Source organism: Notothenia rossii (assembly GCF_949606895.1).
Source record: "Notothenia rossii genome assembly, chromosome: 8".
In the NCBI taxonomy this organism is placed as follows: domain Eukaryota; kingdom Metazoa; phylum Chordata; class Actinopteri; order Perciformes; family Nototheniidae; genus Notothenia; species Notothenia rossii.
This window is the reverse complement of record NC_136906.1, coordinates 65,943,821-65,957,882: the sequence shown is the minus strand read 5'-3', so window position 1 is coordinate 65,957,882 and position 14,062 is coordinate 65,943,821. Positions and strand designations below refer to the sequence as shown.

Genomic DNA, 14,062 nt, shown 5'->3' with positions numbered 1-14,062 from the left:
CACGAAAAAAAATGCGAAAATCGTGTTGGTGAACACGAATCAATAGATTAATTTCGTGACTATAACCCGAAATGCCGTGAGACTGGGTTGTGTATCTATATCCTGTGTAGACAGAAGGGGGCTCAGTTATAATGAGAGCATGAACATTCACATGAATATCAAAGTATATAGACCCCTTTCCAGGTTGTATAATTCTCTAAATATACTGTTCAACACTTGCCCTGCACTCCTACACAACACAGAGATGGATATGGGAAAGTGTTGCCAGCTGTGTAACTCTGACTCATCCAGACTTCATGCAGCAGTGACCCACCGAGTCTCTCACCGATCCTCCAGCAGATTTGGCAACTGTGATTAGAGCAGCTATAAATCGTAATGGGCCTTCACTTCCTTGCCAGACTAATGAATAAAAGCGTTGCTGCTTAAATGTCACAAATCAAAATTGATTTAACCCTTTAGCTTGTTTGTGTATTGTCCTCAACATCTCTATTGACATAATCCACAAAACGACAATTAAAAGAAAAGGATCTGTTTTGCACACATGGTTTCAAAGGAGCTTTTTCAACTATGCTTAATGTTTTTGTGTTTTGCAGCAAACCGATAATTTCCCTTTAATTTTTCTGACACCACTTCTCGCTCACTAAGTGTGCACTAAATCTGCGCAGCTGTTACACTGTGTGAATCTATATGCATGCAAGTCCTCTCTTCTGTGGTGTGTGCAATATGAAAATGTGGTTGTGTGCCGACACCCAGCTGCACCAGCTTATTCATACAGGTGTCATCTTGTCCAGGAAAGCCTGTATTAGGTTTCGGGACATTGTCAGAGCAGGTGCCATGAATTATCTCTCTGTGCACTTCTTTGTTAAAGTTTTTTTCTCCCTTGTAATCTACCTTTCCATCCTTTCTTTTCCACTCTCTCCAGCCTAGAGGCAGAATCTTGTCCTATCCAAACTGCAATGGGACACTGAAAGAGTATTACTTTCCTTAATGGCTGAAGCGGTTGCAGAGGGAGGAAAGAGAAGCACTTCACTTTGTGTCAGGGTCAGGAAGAGGTAGGAGGCCTCGGTAGCAGAACTACTGTCATCATAGCCATGCGGTTGAAATATTCACAGAAGTTTGTCAGCTGATGTGCAGTCTCTTAGTTTATGACAACATTTCAGAGAAAGGGGAAGTAGAACTACCGCAGTCCTCTCTTTGTTGAGGAGGGAATGCCAGCCAGAGCAGATTTGTGGTCACACATGCACACAGTATACAGATGCTGAATGTAGCTGCACTTATAATAACACAACAATTCTCAGAAGTTGATTGCACTTTTATCGTATGTGACGCCTCTTTTTTTTTGGCAAAATGTCCATGTAAATGTCCACTCGAACAACAAAATAATTGTGTTCAAACTGAAAATTGAAAAGTCCCCTTTTTTAAGAAAACAACAATTCTATATTAGATCATAATACACTGTCAGTTAAACATTTCAAGGGTTTATAAATAACAAATCTTCATTCGAAGATTAATAACAATCTCATCCAACCAGATTATGTATGAGGCTAGGATATGATTATGATCATGATATGATAGTTAGTAAGATTGTGGGATGAAATGAGAGCATGTTCATATTTGTTGCCCATGTAATGATCAATATGCATGCACCCCCTGTCGCTGCACTGAAATAACACGGGGATCTTGAACAGAAGAGGGTTTTTCATTGGCTGTTAAAAATACTCCACTACCATGCCTGAGAACCTGTGAAGGGCAGACTGGCTGCTTGTGATGGTACAGTACAAGAGCTGTTATGGCTCTGCTGATGGATGTTGTGCAATACCATTGTTACAGGGTCAGAGCAGAGGTCATGCCTCTGCCTTGATCCAATTAAGCACTAAAGACAGTAACAACAATGAGAAGGAGCCTTGAGTGAAATTTCCCTCTGCCATAGTGCAGGTCCGTTCAAAGTTCTCTTTCATTCCCATTGAAAACAACTAAAAAAGGAAACTAGGCCGCTCCTGCTTCCCTTTGAGATAAATGGAAAGTAGCAGGACAAATTATGGAGGGGACCATTACACTCTAGTACAGTGGTTCTCAACTGGTCAGTCCTCGGGACCCACCTTTTTCCTTTGTCAATAAATCGCGACCTGAAATTTGGAACCACTCAAATCTATTCAACAAAAAATCGTGCTGTAATATACGCTTTTCAGCATACAATATTAATTAAAGTGAAGTACATTGCATATATCCCTTATATGCTTTCACATAACTAAAGTATGCTTTTAAAAAAGGTTTAATGAGATGATGGTCAAGTTTCTATAATCAAAGCTGAACTGTATAACATAAAAAGGCACACTTGTATTGTACTCAATAAAAAGGCAGACTTGGAGCCAATCCTGCAAATTCACCACATGTGAAAAACATGAAATACAAACCCTAGAAGGGGGGTCTGGGGCGATTCTCCCCCAGGAGATTTTTAGAAATACTTACATATAAACTATTCTGGTACACTCTGAGAAGAAAATAAATAAATCTATTACTACCCGACATATTAATAATATGTTATGCCATTGTTAGTTTTTCACTTTGTTCTGACAGCTGAACTTGCTGCTCCACACAGAGAGAAGAGTAAAGAGGAGATAGTCTGTGTGAATTACTTTAAATTAGGCGCTTTCACACCGCAGTACTTTTCCCACTTTAGTTCCGATATAGTTCCGAAATGTTGCGTGCACACCAAAAACCTCCGGAACAAAAATTAGTTCATGAGAACCTTTTTGCCCCCTTTTCCGTCCCTGCTAGAGAGCAGGGACTTTCATGCGAGAAAAAGGTTCCTATTTCTGATTGGCTGGACGGATTGCAAACCACGCCCCGTAAAACTCCCAAAGAGTTTTATGAAGCCGCCATTTTATTATCCTCGCATTAGCATTATTAGCATTAGTCCAGCACACAAACGCAGAGAGACTAACTTATGGCAACACAAAATAAAACATGGGAGCGGTGGAGATGAGGAGGTGTCGGCGTTCTGGCGATTTACTCGGAAGGCTTCAATAGAAGCTGCTGGGAGTCCCAGCAGCTTCTACTGAAGCCAGTCCCTAACTCCGGGGACTTCCGGCCAGGGACTTCGGGTGGCAGTATACGCCGTGAAGCTGTTTGCGGCCTGCCAGTAAACCCAAAGCAGAAGAAAAATAAGTGACGTCAGCGGCTTCATTTGCCTAATCCTCCCCCAGGAACTTATTCCGGTGTGAACGCGATCTGTACTTAGTTCTAAAGAGTTCTGATGAACTAAGTTCTGATTAACCTTTGTGGGAAAAGTACTGCGGTGTGAAAGCGCCTATTAGCCGCGTTCACACCGCAGTACTTTCCCCACTTTATTTCCGATATAGTTCCGAAATGTCGCGTTCACACCAAAAAGAGCCGGAACTAAAATTAGTTCATCAGAACCTTTTTACCCCCTTTTCAGTCCCTGCTAGAGAGCAGGTACTTCCGTGGGAGAAAAAGGTTCCTATGTCTGATTGGCTGGGCGGATTGCAAACCATGCCCCGTAAAACTCCCAAAATGTTTTGTGAAGCCGCCATTTAATTATCCTCGCATTAGCATTATTAGCATTAGCGTTAGCCCAGCGCACAAACACAGAGACTAACTTATGGCAACACAAAATATAACATGGGAGCGGTGGAGATGAGGAGGTGTCGGCGTTCTGGTGATTTACTCTGACGTCAGCGGCTTCATTTGCCTAATCCACCCCCAGGGAACTTATTCCGGTGTGAACGCGATCTGTACTTAGTTCATGAGAACTAAAGAGTTCTCATGAACTAAGTTCTCATGAACCTTTGTGGGAAAGTACTGCGGTGTGAAAGCGCCTACTGTGGATAAGGGTAGATAGCCCCATTGTTCTGTGACCTGTCAATAATCAAACCGGGGTTCATAATTCATTGTGTGTTCATTTTGATCTGAAGTTGAACCCATGGATGTATAAAGAATAGCTCTACCGGAAAGTTATTCTCCGTGGGGACTTCCGGCAACAATCTTGATTCTGATTGGCCAGAAGACTCGAAAAAACATCCGCTATAGGCGCATTCACACCGCAGTACTTTTCCCACAAAGGTTAATGAGAATTTAGTTCATGAGAACTCTTTAGTTCTCATGGACTAAGTACAGATCGCGTTCACACCGGAATAAGTTCCTGGGGAAGGATTAGGCAAATGAAGCCGCTGACGTCACTTCTTCTTCTTCTGCTTTGGGTTTACTGGCAGGCCGCAAACAACTTCACGGCGTATACTGCCACCCGAAGTCCCCGGCCGGAAGTCCCCGGAGTTGGGGACTGGCTTCAGTAGATGCTGCTGGGACGAAGCCTTCCGAGTAAATCGCCAGAACGCCGACACCTCCTCATCTCCACCGCTCCCATGTTTTATTTTGTGTTGCCATAAGTTAGTCTCTCTGCGTTTGTGCGCTGGGCTAATGCTAATAATGCTAATGCGAGTATAATAAAATGGGGGCTTCATAAAACTTTTTGGGAGTTTTACGGGGCGTGGTTTGCATTCCGCCCAGCCAATCAGACATAGGAACTTTTTTCTCCCACGAAAGTCCCTGCTCTCTAGCAGGGATGGAAAAGGGGGTAAAAAAGGTTCTGATTTTAGTTCCGGCTCTGGAAAAGGGGGTAAAAAAGGTTCTGATTTTAGTTCCGGCTCTTTTTGGTGTGAACGCGACATTTCGGAACTATATCGGAACTAAAGTGGGAAAAGCACTGCGGTGGGAAAAGTACTGCGGTGTGAACGCCGTTTATGGTCTCCAGTACTTCCAGTCCAACGCCTACTGCTTGCACAGCGTTAGAAAATCGGCACTTCAAAATAAAAGTTTGACTTTCTTCCAAAAATAAAAAGACCCGCTTTTGGGTCGCGACCCACCAGTTGAGAGCCACTGCTCTAGTATAAGCGCTTGATTTCCTGGTAAGAATACATGACATGAAGACTCAGTTGAACGTTTTGGTCCTGTGCTTTGCAACCAATAAACCCATCTGTATGAATGAATAACCCACACTGTCATTGTTAATAAGATCTAAGCAGTACATATTACCAGTTTGACTTGGTAAAGGTTGACAAAACTGAGAGTGGGCATTTAAATAAATACATTTACTCAAGTACTGTATTAAAGTATACATTTTAGATACTCGTACTTCACTTCATCATGTTCATTTAATGCAACTTTATACAGTTAATACTTCCCATGAGGGATACATAAGCTTCCCTCCCCAGTTTTAGTCTGACAGCTTTAGTTACTTTTCAGAATACAGTTTTGTGTCCCTTTTCTGTCCGATTAATTGGATTGTTAGCGATAAACTGTTTCTTAGGGGTTGACAAAAATAGCATATACGTCCGAAGAAAAACTCTAAAACGGTCTAAAACCCTCTTCAATTAGCTGGAAAATGTGTTGCCGCAAAGAACTTTCTTTTTGACATCTTAAAAAGTTGCTTTTAGAGTGTGATTGTCTTTCTTTATATTGGTTTTTGAGGGATTGGAGAATTCTACATCCCCCTGTTGAAAATTGATTTTAGAGAAGATAGTCATTATTTTCTTCCAGATGTTTTAGGTTGGTGTGCGATGCCAATCTGAGTGAAATAAGTTGTGTGCTGTTGTTAAAGAGAATTGGGGACAAACTGTCATTATCTGTGAGAAATGCATTCTGTGTTGTGGTATTAAAAAAACAAACATGTTCTCTGCAAAACATTTTCCTCATAATGAAACAGGCATTTATTAACAGGAATGTTATGAGAGGTCAGTGACAATTCATATATAACTGAAGTGATTCTGAAAGAAAGGCAAGGTTGCTGTATTTACACCTTAAACAATTTGTGCATCAGCATTGATTCACACAGACAGTGTGAACAAAGCAGACAGAGAAGACGGCTGTGGCTGTGTGTGTTAAGACGCTCGTCTAGACGGCGAGCAAGATCCTTCCCGTCATTGTTGGTTGGCATTGAGGGGCTGCAAAACAGGAAATAATATCTGAAGGAAACATACAGCTTTGAAGTTTAGAAAGTCAAAGACACGTGCTTTAAAATACAGCATTTAAACAATATTTAAAATGAAAGGAAAAATAAATAAATGTTTTAAGAAAAGCATGGACTAGGCTACTTGAATACCTTTTTGTCTCTGAAACACAAATTCCTTGTAATTGCACCCCATAATATAGCTACAGGTGATCCATTGACACTTTTCTAAGTAGGTGCAAAGTTGAGGATCATGTAAGTTAAGCAGAATTTAGACTAATATTAAAATGTTAATCATTTAGATGTGTCTTTCGATAACCAAGTTGTTTACAAACATGCAATTGAATGGCATGTCAAAAATTCCACATTTAAGTTTCTAAATAAGTTTTCATCGTTGTTTATTTGAGTTATTTTCATTTGTGAGATATGCCATGTCCTTGTGGAGGGGAAGAAAAATGACAGTGTTGTTTTCTAAAAGTCTCTTACGCCATCCTGTGGATCATTATAACAATAATAATTATAACAATACAAAAACATTTGATAACATTTTCTTCTATTATTTGAGCTGCATATCTTTGTTTTACTCTAATTATCACATAAAATTTCCTCCTTGGTTTTGTAGCAAACTCTTTAAAAAACACATTTTTGATTACACTGAAGAAGTATAGCGTGATGAAGAAAAAGGGAAATTATTTCAGGATAAATTGCTGAAAGACACACCATTACTTGTAAGTTTTGCAAGCAAACGGCCTAGAAAGCCTTCAATTGATTTCCTAAGAGCATCGAGAATAAAACTGATCATTTGTAATTGCCCATTGGCGTCTCCACACTCCAGTCCAGTAGGTGGTGGTAATACACCTAATCGTTGAAGAAGAAGATTTGTCCCCGTTCGGCTACCGTTGTCAGTCACGTGATCAGACGTCACAATTGCCCCTTTTGGTTAACGGATAAACTGTAAAAGAAGAAACAGTTGTTCCTTTTAAAACTTACTCAGTTAAATAAAACGACAAGCATGGAGATTGGGACAGAGATCAGCAAGAAAATAAGAGTGAGTGACATTACAAGCTAAATATGAGTGATTTTCTGCGGTGCTAAGGCTCGTGGTTTAGGCTAGTGTAGCAAAGACGTTGCTAGCAGGCTAGCTTGTGTTTCTCAGTGGCAACATGGTTTTTATTTTCAAGGCCGACAAAGGTTTGCTTTATTAGTTGATACAGTATCGAGTAGTTAGTTATACAAATTTGTTATCGGTTTTTCCCCCCTTTTTTTAGGAAACCCCCGTAATAATGATACGTAGAGATAGTTTTAGATAGTTTAGAACGACTATAGCGAATGATTGATATGTGGAGCAGCACTTTCTCACACAATGTACACAATTCAAACCTAAACGTAAATAATTATTCCCAAAATTCTATAGTGAGCACTGAGCAGCCTCAATTATTTAAAAACTATAAATATTACTCGGGGACTGAAACGAAGCTGCATTCTTGCAAGACAGTTTGTCTTATTATTTTCTTAATAATGTATTTTATTAATTGACTGACTCAACATTTGTTTTTCTTACTTGTGTTCCTTCAACTTAGTTATGAATTGAACAGTACATTTCAAATGTATATTTATGTATAGATGTTGCAATTGTACAAAGCTTTGGCAATACTGTCATTATGGTCATTCTAATAAAGCTATTTGAATGGAATATATATCCGTGTAAAAAGGGGCTTATCAAAACATGTTTAAATATATAATAACATTTATACCTTTGGTCTGTTTCAGGCTGCTATCAAGGGCAAGCTTCAAGAGCTCGGTGCATATATTGGTAAGCAAATACGATGCAGATCTTGTATTTATGGACGACTGGTGCTTGGATGAGACATAACATTCTGTCTGTGTTTCCTCTCTTTTTAGATGAAGAGCTTCCTGATTATATCATGGTGATGGTCGCAAACAAGAAAACCTCGCAGCAGATGGCGGACGACCTATCTCTTTTTCTTGGCAACAACACTAGTAAATTCACAATATGGTACGCCGAAAGCAGACCAAAAGTGTATATTACCAGTCTGATTAAATTACACATAGTTTTTTGTCAAGTAACATTATTAATATCAAGAATTCTCTCAGTTCTTGACATAACATGCATCTGTTTATTATTTTTAGGCTACAGGGTGTCCTCGAGAAGTTAAGAACAGTTGCAGCCGGTAAGTCGGATTAATTTATATACATTTAAGATTTTCTGCATTTTTAACCAGATGGAGATAACCTGTGTCCACTTACTGAATGCACAAAGCCTGTAGCTATCTCCCACCAGCTATCATGCATATTATTACTTTTGTATTCTAGTAAACCTATTTTAATAAATGTCGCTTACTCTTTTTGTCTCTCTGTTAGGGGGTGGTGTTTGTGTTAAATATTATACATAACTGTATTACTCTGTTAATTTTTTAAAGCACAATAATTTCCTATGGGATTAATAAAACTGCTTTTATATTTTCTTATCTCCATGATTTCTCTCCTTGTCTTCCTCCATGGTTTTTACAGAGCCTGCCTCCCTCAGCACACCAGTGCCTCAGTCGGACAGTGGTGCTGTGGCTGTGAGAAGCCGGTCGTCTTTGACTGAGGAAGTCAGAGCAGAGGAGTTAAAGCTGCTGATGGTGTCCAGCTCCCACTCTGATAGGACTGAAGCACGCGTGTCCAGCTCCGCTCATGAAAGCAGGTGTGTAAGCTTTTATTATCTTCATTCACTGTTTACATTTCATTGTTTCAATCAGCACACATGCATATTAAACATGTACATACGCCTGTGTTTGTTATCAGGAGAAGCAGCTTGGAGAAGAGTTCTTCTCGTCTAACCTCCACTGTGAAGCCCCTCATGGAGCCGCTCCCCTTAGAGGCCATTATTGACATCAAACCTGACATGGATTATGACCTCATCGCTGAGGAACCTGTAGAAATCGCCACCAGCCATGGACGACCACGCGGGGCACCTAGCAGACCCACAGCAGAAATCTACCGACCGGGTCAGAGCAAGTATTCATCAGTTAGCTCTGCCGACTCGTGTCGGCCCTCAGAAGGATCCTCTCACTACAGACAGCAGGACAGCAGAAGCAGCAGATCATCCAGAACCGGATCCAGTAGGGTACTGTGATTCCATAAGATAACACAGCAACTTCCTGTTGACAAAGTGGGGGACGAGTGTAGGTTAGCATCCATAATAACAATGTACTTGTCGTCTTTTTTTCAGCAGGAGGAGTTGTCACGGAAGCGTAAGGCGCCTGTAGCGAGTTCTGTGGTGCGGGTGAACAGAGTGGCAGATGAAGACAGCGATGACATGGAAGAGGAGGATACAGGCTATGGAGGCAGAGGCCTATCCAGTAGAGTGTCCCTACCATCCAAACCAGAACGCAAGTCAGTGTCAACCAAATGAAATGCCAAGATTGTAATTCATTAATAAATAACCACAATAATGCAGCAAATATTTATGTAGTTACAATCCATATTGTATTCTTCATTAGACCTTCTACTGTGTCTGAAAGGGACCAACAAAGGACCCTCCAGCACTGACATCTATTAAATGAGCACACAGGGCAGCTTCGAACTGATGTCACACACTGAAGATTTAGTAGAAGTGATGGTTAAAGAATTCACATGGACATAGCTTCTCAATATTGAACTATTACTCAGAGTGAATCCACGTTTGATAACTAGTCAAAGCAAGCTCTGGGAGCTATATCCGCCTTATGAGATGGACCCCCGGATGTCTATACTGCTCTCTGGCACCGTGTCAACTTTGTCCTGTTATTATGTGAAGAAGAGACTGTTTATGAATGTTGTGGGCAAGTCAAATCAACTCTCAGGGTCATAACAATACACGGCTGTGGAGAAAGAATGTTAGAGCTCCAAGGCCGTTTGCCTGCATGAGACAGGAGTGAGAGGCAATAGCAATGGAACATTCTATATCGGTCAGTGTCTTACATACAGCAAATGAAACCGTTTGGAGCAGACGGTACACCGTTTTTTTTTAGGTGTATTGAATATTTTTGGATGACAGCCTTGTCTACAGCAATACATGATTGAGCTCCTGTGCTGTTTCTACAACTTCAGGGAATCATAACTCTACCCTAAGCATTACTGTGGTGTTTTTGTTTCAGACCTACTCTCCCTCCAGCCAAGCAAGCCAACAGGAATCTGATACTGAAGGCCATCTCTGAGGCTCAGGACTCAATCAACAAAACTACAGCTTACCCAACAAGTATGCAGTGCCATGGACACTCTTTTATTTAGCTCGGTCACCTTGATCCCTTTCTTACATTAACCCCTCGCTCTCCCCTCCCAGTACCACAGAGGCAGACTGTTCCCGTGGCGCCTCGGACTCGCAATGCCAGCACTGATGAGATGACTGCAGCCATCCAGCTGGTCCAGGAGCACCTCCAGAGCCTGGCCCCCAAAGTCCAGTCCTACAACCCTGCAGCGCTGCCTCCTTCCAGAGAGCCTGGTAGGATATGTAGGAGTGGAAACATATGATGTGCCTTTTATCAGAGCAATGCTTGAAATACCCTGCCATCCAAAAGGCAGAGTTACAGGAAGGCAGTGAGTTAAAATGACATTACACCACGTATGACTCACTGATTTATTCCTCACAGCTCCAGTCAGATCTTTAGCCTCACGCCTCCAGTTGGACCTAGTAGAGAGCAATGACGGAGGAGAGCAGAGTGAGTATGGTGAGTCTTTTTGAGAACTTTCTTCTTTATGGGGCAACTTAAGAAAAGTGTTACAATAAAAAGTTGCTCTCACAAAAATCTTTATTAACTGACATTTGTATGTGCCTCTAGGTGTGGAAGTCGCTGTGGCTGGCAGTGAGACAAAGCCCTTTGATACCCGCTCCTTCATAGTGAGTCGACCGCAGCTGGGAGAAGCTACAGCCAAAAGTCAGCAGCGTCCTTTGGTCAAAGGGCTGCAGGCTGCTTTACCACGCATGGTTCAAGCCAGGTACACAAACACACACACATATAAGAGTTTTTCCTCAGCTCTTTGCATGTATACATTTGTCACATGTTCCCTCTCTTTTCTTTTCTCACACCAGTAAAGAGGGGGGCGACTCTGCCAGCCCTAAGTTCATAGTGACATTAGACGGGGTACCGAGCCCACTGGGAAATATTGCGGACTCTGAGATGGAGCTGGATGATGTGAGACCGCCCACAAAGGTCACCGAGGCAACCGTCCAAGCCAACAGGCAGCCCAAAGTCAGCATCCTTCAAAGACTCCAGGGATATGTCCGGTCAACAGAAGGTGTGTTCTTCCGTCAAGATAATTTGTTTCCTTACATTGAAGGCGCATTTGAAACTGTTCCGAAGTGCATCAGTAAAGGGTTAACTTAATGTCTTCTTTGGACAGACGATGTGATGGACGATGTGATGGATGTTGAGATGGAGGAAGACGATGCTGGCCCTTTAAAGAAAAAGAAGGGGGCGGAGCGCTGCAGGTTTTGGCCGGTCTGTAAAATCGGAGATGAGTGTGCGTACCACCATCCAACCACACAGTGCAAGTGAGTATTGTTGTTGGTTAATAAACTGAAGAAATGTGTTTTTCAGCCATCACTCAACACTTATTCGTGATTTCGTTTTTTTTCCTGAAGGACTTTTCCCTCTTGCAAGTTTGGGGACAAATGCCTTTTCGTGCATCCTAATTGTAAATACGACGGCAGGTGTGCCAAGCCGGACTGTCCCTTCACTCATGTCAGCAGAAGAAGCCCAGCTGCCCCCCCGCCGAGGCCAGGTACCTCTTTCGGCCTACAACACAGTTTATATAACGTATTAAAGGGTTAGAGACTCCTTGAGTAAATCACAAACATAATGGGGGTGTGAAGGTCTTCCTCTCTGCACCTCTAACTCGACCCTTTGTGTTCACAGCAGTGCAGCCAGTGCAAACCGCCAGCGTGTGCCGCTTCTTCCCAGACTGCAAGAAGATGGAATGTCCGTTTTATCATCCCAAGGTAAACATTACAAAGTGCTGTTGTAACACTCTTCAATGGTAATTTAAATGAATGTTGGATTTAGTTAAGGGGAAAGTGCTTCTATTTGAAAGTTTAAAATGTACTCTAGTCTCGACATTGTGCACAAAACTTAGGGTGTCTTACATTTTGTTTTGCTCCTCATATTTACCTACAGCCTTGTCGCTTCGGGGCGCAGTGTAAACGCTCTGGATGTACTTTCTACCACCCAACCACGTCTCTGCCTCCCAGACACGCCCTGAAGTGGACAAAGACGCAGACCAGGTGAGCGAATGAGTTTTGTCCCAAATTAAAAATAATATTTTAAAAAAGCAATTTTTTGATTGTCGTCATATTCATTATAATGTTTGCATCTACTTAATACTGTTTGTCTTCCTCTCTCACAGCTAATAAAGTCCAGAAAGCCTGACAGAAGTCTGGGGACGATCAATGTGAAGTTACGAGAGATGATCTCTATCTGTTTCTATAGATTTCTTAATTCTTTCATTTTAATGTATTGTTTGGTTTGATTTTTAAGTTGTTTTGTAAAACGAAATGGTTTTTGTTCGTGCTCTCAGAATATTAAAAAACTTCACAGTGAACTTTAACTTTGTCATCTCATCATTTATCTCATGTTCTCGATTGTATAGTTCACGCAGATATTCACCACAGACTGATGATATTTATTTTTGAAATGTAATAAATAAAGATGCGGCCATTTCAAGGAAGACAGCCGGTGACGGGGGTGGACACTTAAAGGATAAGACAAGTCACCTGAAGCAGCAGATGTTAATGCAATGAATCGAACAAAACAATTTTAGTTGTTTTAAAAAGAAAACACAGGGAATGTATTTTCTTCTAGTAAGCTGAAATATTTTATTCACTGTTGACATTGAAAAATATAGTTGTTCCCTACTGGTAAACCATGAGATAATAACACAAATAATTTGTTTTAAACATTAAATAACAATATATATATAATATATATATGATAATATATATATAAAATAACAAAAATAATTATTAAAATGTTTAATCTGTCATCAGACAGATGAAACATTTTAATAATTCTTTTTGTGTATTATTATTTCATCAAAAAACATGCCAAGTTACTTTTGATCACGTCAGAATGGAGGTTTCGAGGTGGAATTGAAAACAATTTCTAATCAATATTATTTGCGCTCATGACTTGGGGGCGAGTAGACGTCTGCTAGTGGTAGTTTATGTTTTGGACAGAGTTCAATTAGAAAAATATAGTCTTTCCAACTTATTTCATTAGAAAGGATGTGATAACACGGTTGTGTTTAAATGAAAACCGGAATATAGTGTTTATTTTATAGGTTTGCTCTGTAGGGAGACTGAACAGGGTGATTTAGTGTTAATAGTTCAGCAAATCAGCAAGTTACACACAGTAGAGTATAATTGCATATTACGAGATATTATCAGTAATAATGATTCAAATAGTGGTCTCCTGTTGGTTATAATAGAGAGATACAGACACTTGTGTGGCGCTGGCCAGCAGTCCAGACACCTAAACCATGCAAAGGGAATGCTTTTGTCTAACTTGTTAATGTAGTGTAATGCGGAGGGGATCATTGAGGTGTGAAGGGTATCTGCACTGTCAAATAGTGAAGTAATGGATTATCTTATCCAAAAACATGCAAAAGCATTTTTTCTCAAAATAACTTGTAGTGTTATCGGAGACCATTCATATAATGATTTTGGTATCACTGCATAGGCCTATATTATTGAATATCTTTCACACCAAAAATAAGCTTTGATGTCACTAATCTTTTTAACTTTAACGAAACCTTTGCAGGATGATTTTATAAAATGTACACAAAAAGTAAGGACATTTGTGCTTGGTAGATTATTTATTTTTGTAACAATGCTTCTTGGCAATACATCTTATACCGTTGGAAAGCCAGTTTATTTACCTTTCAAATGGTGCCATATTTGTGAGGAACATGTATTTGTGCGATGAATGTGGGTTACGCCCATTTGACAAATCTCCTATATCAATGCCAAACAGCATCCCATCTCCGGTCTCGTAGGGCTGCCATGAGGCCCACATAGACTGGAACTTCAACATGTGGAGGAACATTATGTTCAAATCT

The 14,062-nt window shown here is 40.7% G+C and overlaps 1 protein-coding gene across 6 annotated transcripts; it reads left to right on the top strand.

Moving 5' to 3' along the window:
• Window positions 1–6,836: 6,836 nt before the first annotated feature.
• On the top strand, window positions 6,837–12,553 carry zc3h14 (zinc finger CCCH-type containing 14). 6 transcript variants are annotated; one of them, XM_079646288.1, is made up of 17 exons: window positions 6,837–7,013; window positions 7,736–7,778; window positions 7,868–7,982; window positions 8,117–8,157; window positions 8,498–8,672; window positions 8,774–9,095; window positions 9,204–9,364; window positions 10,108–10,208; window positions 10,293–10,451; window positions 10,600–10,677; window positions 10,789–10,945; window positions 11,040–11,245; window positions 11,351–11,501; window positions 11,592–11,776; window positions 11,869–11,948; window positions 12,124–12,230; window positions 12,353–12,553. In XM_079646288.1, exons 1-17 carry the CDS (start codon window positions 6,978–6,980, stop codon window positions 12,354–12,356), a joined length of 2,121 nt encoding a protein of 706 aa, XP_079502414.1. In that variant the 5' UTR covers window positions 6,837–6,977; the 3' UTR covers window positions 12,357–12,553. The 6 variants fall into 6 exon arrangements, with proteins under 6 accessions (XP_079502414.1, XP_079502415.1, XP_079502418.1 ...); XM_079646289.1 differs by having other exon boundaries at window positions 9,201–9,364; window positions 10,600–10,668; XM_079646292.1 differs by having other exon boundaries at window positions 6,838–7,013; window positions 11,592–11,731.
• The last annotated feature ends 1,509 nt before the right edge of the window (window positions 12,554–14,062 follow it).

Bases quoted from the DNA above. Each gene is read 5' to 3' on its own strand.
- zc3h14 (XM_079646287.1), top strand. From the start codon at position 6,978: ATGGAGATTGGGACAGAGATCAGCAAGAAAATAAGA. The intron at 7,983-8,116 runs GTACGCCGAAAG...TATTATTTTTAG, and splicing joins ACTAGTAAATTCACAATATG to GCTACAGGGTGTCCTCGAGA. The intron at 10,452-10,599 runs GTAGGATATGTA...TATTCCTCACAG, and splicing joins GCCTCCTTCCAGAGAGCCTG to CTCCAGTCAGATCTTTAGCC.